Genomic DNA, 14,434 nt, shown 5'->3' with positions numbered 1-14,434 from the left:
TCAAAGGGCCAGTTCCTGCAGTTAATTTTCATCCAAGGTCACCACACATACCCACATTTTACTCTCCTGCCATTCTGTGCAATTATTTTACAGTGACTATCTGAGCAGGTGAGATTAGAGGCTTGAAAACGTTAAGTTCCATCATTTACGGCAAAGCATGACATGGATAGCTACAGTTTAAACTTTTCTACAGTGTTCATTCAACCGTAATCACAAGATGGGAAATAAAATCTCTAAATTAAAGATGATAGGCTACCAGAGTCTGTAGGGCACCTTCTGAGTAGGGATTCTGCTGTTCAAACTCCTCTGTGATGATTTGTTATGAAGTGAACTGCTGCCTAACAAAGGATAACACTGCCAAAATAATGGAATAAAAGATCTTCTACGGGAGGTATTCTGCCTAGGTGCCAGTGGTCAGAGGGTGCAGTTCTTTAATGCACCTCATTTGTAACAGACAACAAAGAAGACACCTTAGGGTAAAGCGTGTTATCAAATCTTTCAGCGTATCTAAAGTTCACTTTTGGTATAACCTCTAGGTAGGCTACAAAAATTGAATCAGAGATTGCAGACAAGGTACAACACACAAAAAGACACATGGATCAGTATAAACCATTAATATTCATGAATGTTCTAAGTTCTCTATGGCCATAATCGATATCCAATGAAGTTAATGAGATCTTTCCATTGATTTAAAAAGACACTGGGTTGAGCCTCAGAGACAATAATACCACATTCTCTGCAAGCACTCCAGCTGGTAACACACACTTTGATAAGTTGCTACTTATCCAGAATTTCAGCAGTGAACAAAAGATGCGTTACCTTATTTCAAACTGGTTGTGCAAAATGAGAACCATACCATTAAAAATCTCTATGTGGACCATTTAATATCTTTAATTGAAGAGTAGTCAAGGCCATAGTAGTCACTTGTGATGTTAATGTCAATACGAGATCCATAAATAGGAACAATCCTTATTTATTTAATAAGGAAATGAAAGAAAAAGGAAGAAAAAAAGAGAAGCCTTAATGTGCCATCCTCCCATAAGGTTACGATTTTGTTTTGTTTTAACTTTGAGCCTCTAGAAAGCAGTGCCTCAAACTCTTACGTCTTCTAACACATCTATGCCCATCCAATAGATTTAATCACTGATAAGTAGAGTTTTAAGTTCAAACTGGCCTTGACCTTGGGCAGTATGACATTATCTGAAAACCATTAATGGTCTGAAACTAAAGGAAAAGCTCATTAATAAAAGCAAAACCGTACAAAGGTACAAAGGCAAAAAAAAAAAGGAAAAAGAAAAAAAAAAGGAAGTTTTATTAAAAGTATTGATCATGACCTAGGGCAATACAGACATTGATCTTCCCACATCTCCACAGGAAAAAAAAAGTTAAGCCAACAAATTATTGATCTATTATGGAACCTGCTGAACAAGCCATATATTTAATTTCTTACAATGAGAAACTAAATAATCATACCAAATCAGCGTAAAGAGAAAATGCATTTCCTAAAAATTATCGGTAAAAAAATCACTATTTGAATAATTTCATGAAATAGCCACCCTCTTAGTATGATTTGAACCTAAGTGTCGGGAGGTGAGAAGCCTATGCACTGTAAACCTTTAAAGCATGGGTTTCAGATTTCAACTCATTAAGCACATGCTTTAAGGAGAAATGGGTAGTGTCCACTACTGAATACTGCAGCAACACAGGATGTAAGGATAGAAAAGGGCAATGATGACCTTTAAGCACAAATTTAATCAAAAGTTTACAGGATAATTATTTTATATGAAACAGAATACTGGAGTTTGGGATTTTCTTCAGTTTGTTCAGAAAGTCAGAAAGACATATTTCAACTGACATAACACTGTAGCTGCAAAAACAGTTGCTGAAAAGCTAAGAGTCACCAGAATTTCATAGTTGGTGTGCATGGGGATGGTAGGTATCATTTTAATAACCTTGACAAAGCTGCATTGATTACACACACATGTGAAAAGCACAAATTAAATCTGGGTGCTGTCATTAGTTCCAGTGCTTCCCAATTACTAAACGACTGGTTCTTTTTAATAGAATTCTATGATAGAATTGGTAGTTTTCAGCACATGAGATGTCAAAGAGATCAGTTCCCTTGTGATAGTATATTCATGGCTCTATGCCCTCGTTCTTTGCTCTTTGCTTTGAGGACGTAATTCTACAATGCTGCCAGCTGATCCTGGAGCAACTTTGGAACTACAGTGTTTGTTGCTAGATGTATCTTGTTTTACATCTCAGAGTAAGGCTTCAGAACAACTTCAAGTGCTATAGTTTGCAGACACTATAACTTCATCCTTGACTCCTCCTACTGCAAATGCTGCTTTCTGTCCTCCCATGCTGGCACTAGTACTCAATCCTGTAACGAGTTGGTCCTGAGAGCTCAGTGCCCTACCAGGATGGGTAGGTTTCTGTCAGTCTGTGCAGACTGCTGTGCTGTTCCCCATGTGGGTGCAGTATGCTGTCAGTGTGGGGGAAACTTGTGTCCTAGAGGAGCAGTGATTTCTGATGTTTCTATCAGTTTAGAACTGCTAGGGACCCAACTCTCCATTTCACATGCTCTGAGGACTAGGTAGCCATAGGACAAATAAGGTGAATCCTCATTCCTTCTGTGATTACCAAGAACAGCAGGGGCCTGCACTGGTAACCAGGAGGCTTAATTACCAGAGTCTTGTCTTCTCAGGATTTCTGGTAGGGAGTTCTGTTGCTTCAGGGTTTGAGCAAAGAGAGTAACAGTGTGCCAATGTAATTTTTTTCTGTATGAACCACCTTACAACTTAGTTCACCAGTAAAATGGTGCCAGTTTTAAAGTATTACAGACATGTATGGAGGAGGCAATAGAAATTAATAATGAAGTAATGCTATGTGGATGCTCTAATTGAGGAATAATATCAAAAGGAAGGCCTTATTTCTCAACCCCCCAAAACAAACAAAAAAACTCAGCTGCAGTGTACTATAAGGGACTTTATTTCCTGAACAAGAGTGTCCGTTTCGGATTTAATGGCACCTGAATCACTATCTTACTATAAATTCATTCAGCCTTGCTCTTCAGAGTAAGGCAAGAAAGATTTCAGGCCATTTAAGAGGTGGCCTTACTGAAATCCCCATGCCCACATCCAGTCTTGATGTTAACTGTGCATACCTGTTACGGGTAGAACCTCCAGGCTATGCATACCCTTTCTGAGGGGAGCTATTTAGTGCAGCATGTGCCATCTTCTAGTGATACATTTAGATTCATTTGGGATAGTAAAAATGAAAGCTGAGTGTAAAAGACTGCAAAAGTGCTCACACTTTGGGCTATAAAATTCTCTGTCAATAAATGTAAAAAAGCTGCATGTACAAAAAAAATAAAATAAATTATAGCTTTAAATACACACTGATGGGCTCTAAACCACACATTACCACACCATAAAGAACATTTGAAGCTTCAACAGATAATTCCATGAAAATGTCAGATCAATCATCAGTGGCAGCCAGAAAAACAAATACCATGTTAGCAATTATTAAAAGAGGAATACAGAACAAAGAAAACAACAAAATTAAACCACTTTGTAAACTTCTCAGGCACAAAGAGTATAGAAGACCTGAAGAAGATGCAGTGAAGGGTGGTCCGGGGTGTTAGAATTATGGATCAAACAAAGAGCAAGTATCTGAATAGTAAAAGAGTGGAGAAAACACTAATGAAGGGAAGGTAAGCAAGAGTTCTGCAAAATCAAAAGCAACAAGATATTGTATATGGAATGATGACGGACTGGCTGTGCAATACAAGCAGCTGGAGACAGCCAGTAACATTCTTGAGTGGCTGAATCCAAACAAATAAGGGGAGGGTATTTATTTTCCTTACATAACACAGGGTCTGTGATGCTTATTATCACAAGACATTATGTATGGTAAACTCCTATTTTGAGTATTAAGTACGAAGACAACTTCGGGGTTTAGACTGGATATAAGGATATAAGGTCTACCTCCACCCTGGTCCCACGCTCTCACCCTGTATTGCCTCTCCAATATCATGTAATTTCTATGACCTAAGCAGTGCATTTGTATATTAACAGCTATGCCTCCAAGAATCTTTTTTAGAATTATGGTACAAAACCTGGCTTCCTAATTCTATGCACTTGTATCTGACAAACAAATAAAGGAAATACTTCCTAGTATTTCTAGTGATTATACATGAAAAGGGTGTTTTCCAGCTTCACTCTCAATTCCTGGGCTAAACGTTAACATATTAGACTAGAAAAGACACACACACATTACATATATATATAGCTATTTACATATATATATATATATATATAGCTATATACATATATATATAGCTATTTACATATATGTATATGCATTCTTTGAGATGCAACAGTTGATGCACTTTTAAGCCCAGTCATGATACCAGTATCCAGGAAGGCAGGTTTTATTAATGTGTTTCAGCTGCCTAATAAAATGCTCAGACCTCCTCTCCCACACAGCATGAAAGGTCTCAGTTACAAAAAGGTATTACCAGCTTTGCTATTCATTAATCCCTATCAACAAATGTTCATTATTAATTTAGGTTTTGTGGTTTCCTAAGTCACAACTAAACTAAAAAGAATTCTGTTGGGCTTTCTGGCTCACTTGTTATGCCATGAGCAGACTAAAACTTCCTTTTCCTAAATCCGTTTTTGTTTTTTAAGCTTTTCTTTCTATTTGTGAATATAAATGGATAGGGAAGAGTCCAAGTGTGCAAACCTGTGAAAAAGAGAGCACACTAGTATAAGCCAACCACTGTTTCTCCAGATCCAAGAAGGATCAGGAAGGCTGCTGGATGAAAAGAGTGAGTCAAGGGTTTTCTGTCTGGAAAGCTAAGCATGCAAGCTGTAAGGAAAAAATAATGCTTTTTCTTGCTTCTTAGAGGATAACACACAATACTCAGAGGCTTACAGAAAGTGGAGCTGCAAACAGGCCCACCATAAAATGTCAGCAGTGTCAACAGTAATAAATACTTCTATGTTTTATAGATAGGCTTACAAGGTAACATGCTGGTCTATGACTGCAGCACAGGCTGACCTCTGTTTAGAGTAAGTTGTACGCTTGAACATCAGTCCTTTTTATTCCTCCAAAAAAGCATACAGCATCATGCCATTATGATCTAAGACTGACTCTTAAAATCTCTCTAGTTTCCACAGTTTTGACAATGTTTCTAAAACAAACGGTTTATAAACTCTCCTAAAATATTTAAGATTTTACATATCCTTACACAGTAAAGGAAGCTTCATCATCCATAAAAACTTTGTTGCTTTTTTCATCTAGATCAAGTTTTGGTTTTATCCAAACTTATAAACTTTGAATTTATGAACATAACTGCAGATATTAGCTTAAGAATAGTTGTACCGGGTGACGCCAACATCCATTTAGCTCAGTATCCTGTTTCAGATAACAGATAGAGACAACTGCCTAGTATTACTCCAACATCAAAAGCTTAGTAGGCAGGCTCTAAAATTTGGTAACGTTGCAAGTTTTACTTTGACATATTTATTAAGCTACACTGCACATGCTGTTTAATTTATGGAACAGATTCAATAACAGTAATAACAAGCAGAAATTCACAAATACTATTTCAATGGTACTATGTGGTAGGTGCACTAACAAATTTTAATAAGATGGACCTTTCTCATTTTACCACATTTGCCAGCACTGCTAATGCATTTCCTGAAATACATTGGGTAATGTGTCTCAAGCCTGAAGAAGATGTAAGTGCTTACTAAGCCCTAACCGAGGTAGCTTTAATGCTTGAATCCTTAAAAAATCTGGTTTTACTGCCATATTCTAACAAATGAGGTTATTACAAACGTGCCCTTAACAGAGGTGGTCTTGCAAACATTGGGGGGAAAAAGAATGGAAAATTTCATGTTCATGTCTGAACATGCCAGATTTCATCATTCATAACCTGAAAAATGCTGAAGTGATTTGCTTTAAATTTGGATTGTTTTTCTTTCCTCTATTAGAGCCATAAAGCAAGCCAAGTTTAAAGTTTGTAGCTTCAGCTGTTTTTTAATTATGCAAATATTTCAATATAAAAGTATGTTTTTCCATTGCTGAACTGATTTTGCTCAGACTTTCCAAAGATTTCCCTTTGGGCCAAGACCAGTCATAAAATGTATCTGACTAAAAGTAATTTGTTTAAAAATGTTATGAACAACTCTGTAAAAGGGATAGCTTTCACAGCATTTGATTTTGACAAATGTTATAGCACACATATAGATATGACATATATGTTCTTGCCAGAGCTTGTGATTTTTGGTACGTTTCTTAAAAGCTCCAACTGCTGAGATCAGGAGACTGCATGTATTCATTAACTCCTCTTGCTTTCCCCATATACGTATTTTTGTGGTCACAGAAAGAAGTATTGAAAGGTGAAATGAATATATCCCATAAGCTCAGGAACCCTCAGTCAGATCTGGAATCTCAGGCCTGGGAAGAAAGATATAATGGAATACGGCTGTGGTAGTGCGACCAGAGTCTTGATAGCCAAGTAATTCCTAGTATGTATGAGGAGCATCCGCAAAAATAATTAACTCAATAGTGTTCCTCAAATAAACTTTTCTGGTAAGGAAGCCCACAGGTCCTATCATCAGTTACCAGTACCTCTCCCAAAGCCTACTTCTCTCTCTGTACCAAGAGGTGTCTCTTACAAGCTACCTTTGCTCAAGAGAGTTTTACCAAATTCAGCCACATTGAGGACCACTGCTAGAGAAAATGACAACATTTTTGTCAGTGTTAATCCTCAAGGTCACCGAGGAGGCCCAATGTCTTCAAGCTTTTCAGTAAAAATATACCATTTGACATCATCAGAAAATGCACCTCCGGTTGCCCAGAGAGGTGACAGATGTCCCAACCCTGGAAACATGCAAGGTCAGACTGGACAAAGGTTTGAGCAACCTGGTCTAGTGGAAGGTGTCCCTACTTACTGTAGGAGAGCTGGACTAGATGGCCTTTAAAGGTTCTTTCCAACCCAAACCATTCTCTGATTCTATGACATGAAGACAAAAACTTCAGACCACGATCATCTGCACATGCTCCATGGAGTCTTAGAAGCTGACAATTTAGTTAACATTTCATCACACAGCTCCTGTGTGCCAATACTAAACACTTCTTCCCTATAAAACACACTGATCACACTCAGCTTGAATTTGGGCTTGCCTCTTCCTTGTAATTATTCCTACTGACAGAGAACAGAAAGGAAGGGGAGAGAAAACAGGCCTTGGGGCTGGAGTATTGTGACGGAAGAGATACGAACAGACAGTAGAAAGACCCAATGCACTCCATTATAAAGAGATACAAATTTTTCCTCTGAAAATATAAATAATTCAGACAGCCAAAGAATGTGGATTGAGAGATGGGAATGGCTTAGATTGGGATTGCTGATGCAGCTATGGATTCTCTCCATTTTCATGATCTGCTCCAATTGCATGGACCTCTAAGTCCCTTGTTAGTCCATGCCTGAATGCCTACAGCTTGTAGTCTGAGATGAGCCAACAGTGTTTTTGGTGGGCATTAAAACACCACTGTGTAAACTGCAGCAACTCATACAATGACTAAACATCTTTGCAATATGGCTGAACCATATTTTTTGAGGAATTAGATGCCTTAGTACCTCTGTCTAAGCTCTCTTCCTCATCTGCAAGAGCTGTATTCTCAAAACTTTCTGGTCAATCCTTCTTCTTGGTAACAAACTGCAGCTTTCTGCCCTGTGCTCTACTCTGCAAATACCCACTGATATTTCCACTCTCTGCAATGTCTAGGAAGCAACAACTGTTGCCATATTATTCTCTGCATGTAATGATCATCTGTAACTGGCCTTTACCCCACTAAAAAATCCCCCAAAATCCACACCTAATTTCCAGGATGTATAATTAATACCTTGCCCTTTCACAAATGAGCTGGCAACCTGCAACAACTCCTTTTATCCATCTTATTTCCTGTCCTTCCAGCCAGAGCTGTATCAAAGTGTATCCCTTCATTACTTCCATTACCTGATCCCCCGTCCGATCTACACATAACTCATTCAAAGGATGTGCACCTCCTCTCGTTACCCAGCCCCTCACTACCTAGTCCCACTGCTGCCTGGTCCTGGACAGTATGCAAAGGATTTGACAGAGGAAACAGAGCTCTGTTAAGGATGCTCTTACAGCCTCAGTATTGCCTATCTCATCTTGTTGTGCATGGGCACCGGAAAGGGAAAGGAGCAGTAGGTGGGCCGTTTGCCTGTGTCTCTTCACAGAATGTAGCCTGATCAAAGCAATTCACTTCTACTCCTAAGGCTCACAGTTTCTGCTGCCAGAAAGCAAAGACCTTCCCATGAGGAAAATGGGAAGGGAAGGAAAAAAACCCACAAAGGCCAAATTTACCTTGGTCTTTTACTCCCACACTTGTAAACTCCAGCTCCATCCTGTGCTCTTTCAGACATAAACTAAGAACACTGGAATAAGTGACCTGCCCAACAGCTGATGAAGGATGGTTAAAAGCAGTAGTAGACTGTAAGGAAGAGTAGAGTCCTTTGCCTGGATACTGATCCCCTCTTGTTTGAGTTACTACTGACAGAAATGCCTTGCAGCTAACAAACACGCTGTTTTTACTATTATTAACCTGGACAAAATATAAAGCAGAAGGTACCAACAAGCATATCCAAGTCCAAAGCTGACATTGCAAATACTATTTTAATCCACGCACAAACTCTTTGAGACTACACTGTTTCCTCAGAAAGGCAGCATAAATAACTACACACAGCTTGCTTCTTCAAAAAACATACTCCTGTGCATTAGAAAAAAGAAATGTGTTTTATACTGTAACTATTCCTAAATGTAGTAATTCTTCCAAAGATCACTTAGCACTTAGAAACTTTTTACACTTTCCACTGCAGGTTTCAAAGCAGAACTAGACCTAATTAGTGTTGAAGTAAGTGTGTTAGCAGTACTCTATGCCATTCTGTGGTATCATCATATGCTAAATTAAGGGACACGTTTTCCTTCTTTCACTATTATTTTAATGTGAGGAGGTGGGAAAAAGATGATCCACACCAAAGGAAGGAAAAAGGGGGAAAACAATAACAAATTGGTATCTCTTTCAAGAACTGCCCCACAGGCCAAACATTTTTATGTTCTTAATCATTATTAAATGACTTAACATGACACACAGAGCCTGGCGAATGATTGCATCCTGACATGAGAACGAATTACAAATGAAATGAAAGATCAAGCTGTATTAGAGGACTGCCTCTGGGAAATGAAAATCTTTAATTCTCCTTTATTATTGACATTTATTTGGCTGCCATGAATAACAACATAGCAAAGAGATTCAGCTATGCTTGTGCACTGAATAGCTTATCCCACGGCTCAAAACTGCCTTAACATTTATCATGTTTGCTTTTGTAGCTGACACCATTGCATACACTCTCTATCCATCTTGCATTTATCATGCATATAAAGTGTATTCTCTAATTTAAGTTCATTTCATAGCGAACAAACAGCTAAGATTAGCAAGTGCCAGTCCTCAAATAAGCTCCCAGTTGTAAAAATATCAAAGAAGGGATTAATGGATTTGTTAACAACTCCAGTTTGAAGAATAAAATAAGTACACAGTGAAAATTAAATAAGAGCACAGGACGGTTACATACAAGATTTAGGTTTACTACTGTTATTACTAGCTCATGTATAAAAACATTTTTATACTGCTATTTTTCAGCCAACTGTAAAATACTCAAGTGGAGTGTCTCCATATGGGCCATTCACGTAATGCAACGCTTCCATCATTATTCAGTGAGATACACATACCCAACCCTCAATGACTGTTTTCTATTTCCTTCAAACCAGTTTGTAGCTAAGAACATAGGGGAAACAGCAAACTGTTGCAGAAATCATTCAAACTGCTGCTAAGAATGATCTATATAGCAGTGACATACCTACTTAGTGCCTAGCCCTGCAGCCACAGTCTGAAGCCAATTCTGAGGCAAATATCACATGAGTAAGCACCAGTCCCTCAGGTGCAAAGGTTCCTCAACTTCACTTGATTTCCAAAGCAGGAATTCAGCCCTGACTAATAACTTACCTTGTGAAGGAAGGAACGACAAAAATGGCTGGCCACAGCACATGTTTTTAACAGCTTATTTAGTCTAGAAGCATAGGTGGACAGAATTAAAGAGACTGTCAAAAGGTAGGCAGTCATGTTTATAATGCTTAAATCTGTGCGTCGTACATCATCAATTTCGACAGCACAAACTACTTGTATCCCTGCTAGAACACCTTTTTCCCACGTACTCCTTTGAGAATAGAAGAGCAGACGGCTGAGAAAAGCTAAAGTGAGACTTTCTGCTCAAAGCAAAAATGCCTGGAAATTCACTTAGTACCGGATTTCACTTCCTCCTCTTCACAAATGTTTAAATATACTATACTGTTGCACAGCTGTTCTCAGCAGGCATAGTGTGTTCTTGTTTGCAGCAAAGACGGCTACACAGATAAAATCTCAAGTCATAAAAATCTGAGTAAAACCAACTGGATCAATATTTTAGATATACATTATAAAAAAAGAACTTAAGATGTTCAGAACTAAATTCCCAGGCATTCCTGTGAAATACTAACTTCTTAAATCCAGAATCTTAAAACAATTAGAAGTGTAACAGATGAGGATCAGGGGCTAACATCAAAAGGCAAATGCTCCAATGACCATTTAACAGTTAAAATTTGTAAAGCCACAATTTGTAATTGTTTAACCAGAATATTTACTGTGAGCAACAAGGGAGATTTGAAAAATATACCTGTAGCCATTACAGTGTCATCTTTCCCCTGGGTAAAGACTACGATTCGTTGCCTTTTAGTGTTCACCTTTGGCAGGGCTTGTGTCTTGCGGGCTATCTCTTTAATATCTTCAGTCTATTAATAGGAGAGAAAGAAAATTCTTGTTACCAGCACACTAGAGCAGTGGGAGATTAGAACTTTATTAGCAGATCAAAGATTTTTTTTTCTTATGGCTAGGTATAAAATAGACTTTATTGTCAGTAGAGGAAGATTTTTAAAAGGAGGAATATTTCATTCTCCTAAGGGTTTATGTAGTACTATGAGACCATTGTTTTTAATCTTGATAATGATAGTTCAGCTATTCCAACTGCTGCAAAACTGCAAAGCTAACAAAGGAATTACAGAGCATTTCCTAATGAGCAATTAGTGGGTTTCTTTGCTGCTGACTGGATTCTAACCTTACCTATCATAAAATTAAAAGTAAAATCGGAAAGAGAATACTTTGGATCAACTCTGAGCCTGATTTTTATCCAATTTAGCCAGGTTTTATAGTACTATAATCCCTCTGATTTCAGCAGGATTACAAATACTGTTTCCCTCACTTCCCTACAGCAACTGATCTCAGCAAGTAAACTGACTGTACACTGCAGAGCCTTAGAAGGTGTGGAGCCCAGGTGAATATGCTCTGTGCTCACTAGCTGCTTGCATAATTGAGATGCAGGGAAGGAAAGGGTGAAAGGTATATTCAGTGGGGCACAGAACATCCTTGATTTTCTGAAGCAAGACTAAGCTGCAAAAAAATCAGGAATCTTTGCTTTAAAGGGATTTTGTACACCAGAGTGCATGAAGCTAGGAACAGAGACACTGGCCAAAACCCAAACCTTTCATTCATCCAATGTCTTCAACAGCCACAAGTTTCAAATGCTTAATTTGATTCAAGAAACTCTAAGAACACAAGTTGTCATTAGAATATTATCCTTCCTATTCTCATAGTTGCCCTATGATCTGAAACATAAGGATTTCAATTTCTGATTTACTTAATTTTCAATCTAGTCTAAATATAGGTATTCCTGTTATTTGTGTAAGCATAAAATCCTATTATAATGTCATGTTGGATGCTTTTGCTCTCAGATTTATATCAAGCCAGTAAATTCTTCAAATTAACTTTGGTATATGTAACCCTATTTCTTGCCATAATTTTTAAAATATATTTTATTTTATATTTTTTATCATTAGGAAACAAAAGACTACAATTATTCTCTGTGCTACTTACTGTGTCCCATTCTATTTATATCTGTGTTAAGTAACACCATACCTTTTTTCCCCTGTCTGCTCATGCATACAAGCAACTGTAGTGAAAACCAGTTGATTTGGTGAGGGCCTAGCACTGAATGTATGAAAACATAACAACACTTTCTGCACTGTTTTGTGTCTTGTTATGAATCTTAAGTCATTTGTTAACATATTATATTATATAATTATATAATGAATAGAGTTGATTTATAAAGCTGTCCAGACTGGTTTCTGGTCATTTACCAGAGTCACTACAATTAATATATACTTTTAATAAATTTTTATGTTCAGGAATCAACATAGAGTGTTATTCTGAAACCCAGGTACAATGTGTGCTATTTTGACTACAGCTGCTGATTTTAACAAGAGATAATTATTTATTATCAGTAGGTCAGTTAAACACTTCAAGAACTACAATCTGCATACCATTCAGTCCTGGTTACTTGCTGATTTCTGATAATCTGGTTGATCTTCAAGCACTTTACCTTTCTTATGGACAAAGAATATGCCTGGGCTATATATTTACCAGGATCTATTTACATGAAATTATCTAGCTCCTTTGCAATACCCTTAGACTCCCTTTAATTTCTCCCCCAACTCTGCCAGTGATTGATTTATACACATTTGCCAAGCATGAAAATAAATTTTCCTTATTTATTGGTCTCTTCACCTCTTTTTAAATTCTTGATGACTTTTCATTTCCATATACTACACTCTCATTTGTGTTATTTCTTCCTTCCTTCTGCTTAGAATGTTATTATAGCTTTCAGAAGGCAACATCTTCCACCAGAGAGGAAAGAGAAGAACGCTGGACCCTTCTGCATGGACTGAGCACAGTGAACAGAGTCATCTTACTCCTAATTCTCAAAAGGTGAGGATATCAGAGAAAAAAAAATTGCTGCTCTTCTGTTCTGAAGTGTCTTTTAAAGAGATTTGTGAATAGCAGATATCAGCTGGTGGCACAAGCTGTTGAATAGGAGATGGATGGAGAATTACAGCCCTCCAGCTTGGCAATATGCAGGCTTCTGAAGGTTAACCTAAATTCTGAACTATTTCAGGCCTTGATAATTAAGAGATCCATGAACTAGAAAAACCAATAAAGCACGATGGAGATCAAAGGAAACAGAAGAGAGGTGTTTAGTTTTTGCTAACTAGGAAGTGGCTACTAGTGACTTTATTAAGCACATTTACAAAGGAGCAAAGCAGGCACAGAAATCAAAGGGCTTGAAAATGTTTGTGCAATGTATTTACATGCACTTTGAATTTTAAAGGGAAAATTAGGAAGTTATAATAGCAGAAAATGGCATGATCAAGAGATGATTTCTTCAGTTTAAAGAAGAATAAAGATGAACTTGTATCAGGGAAAGAGGACCCTGAGGAAAAGGTTACTGAAGAAATATGGTAAAGGATGAAATACACATATTTTCAGCAAGAATTAAATATATAGTAGCATGTAATAGTAGAAGGAAGGTACTAACCCCTTAGATACCTACAGTTTCATTCACATCATTTTACTTCTTGGGTTGACAACCAGAATTGAACCCTAAATTTTATGTTAAAGTAGGATTTTGTTTTCCTAATTCCTACATTGAATAAACAGCAAGTTATCACTTTGTAAAAACAAAACCTCATGAACCTTTGTCTTGGGAATTTTGTTATTTGAAACGTATTACAAACATCCAATCAAAATACACTGATAACCATTCTTCCACTTCCAGGGGAACCACATCCAAGGGTTCCCTAAGATAAAAATTGTGACTATTATAATGAATTACTGAGATGACTGCAACATACAATCAGGATGAAACACTGTCTTCAAACAGTGAATTTATTATTTATTTAAAAGTTTTAGAATGTCACAAAATTCAGAGAAAAGGAAACAGTGATGCACCCCAGGAAAAGACTGCATCAAAAGTAACGTTCTGCTTTTGATATTACAGATAAGTGTTGGTCCAGGAGATAAAATGAAGGAAATAACGGTCTTCAAATATCATGATTGATTTTACAAAAATACCCTGTATTTCAGCAAAGTGCAATGGAAAACTAACCCTTGGTGAGGTGAAGCATAAAAATTCCTTTGAACGTGGTTTCTCTTACAAACAAAAAATCCAGATTTGTGCCATGGAAGTTTTCTCCTGCCTATGACAAGATTCAGTTTCTTCTGAAAAGGTGTATTTTTAGCTGAAGAGCTGAAGTTGACTTGATTGTACATTTTTTTTTCCTTGAAAATTGTTTCAGATACACTTAATCCACGTTGAAAAGATGCATTCAGTCGACAGAAAGTGTTGGAATTACTCAGAGGTAGAAAAGGAGATGATTAAAAAAAAAAAAGCAGCCAGTCACAACTGATT

At 37.3% G+C, this 14,434-nt stretch overlaps 1 protein-coding gene across 2 annotated transcripts in view; it reads right to left on the bottom strand.

The window, feature by feature from the left end:
* The window catches only part of ADK (adenosine kinase), a 299,743-nt gene that overhangs the window by 31,231 nt on the left and 254,078 nt on the right, over positions 1-14,434 (bottom strand). For both annotated transcript variants that reach the window (XM_034065123.1, XM_034065124.1), the window contains exon 9: positions 10,811-10,925. In XM_034065123.1, coding sequence (XP_033921014.1) covers positions 10,811-10,925 — 115 coding nt within the window. The remainder of the gene's footprint in view (positions 1-10,810; positions 10,926-14,434) is intronic.

Source organism: Melopsittacus undulatus, chromosome 8 (genome assembly GCF_012275295.1).
Source record: "Melopsittacus undulatus isolate bMelUnd1 chromosome 8, bMelUnd1.mat.Z, whole genome shotgun sequence".
Classification (NCBI taxonomy): Eukaryota; Metazoa; Chordata; class Aves; order Psittaciformes; family Psittaculidae; genus Melopsittacus; species Melopsittacus undulatus.
This window is presented reverse-complemented; position numbering and strand designations above follow the sequence as displayed.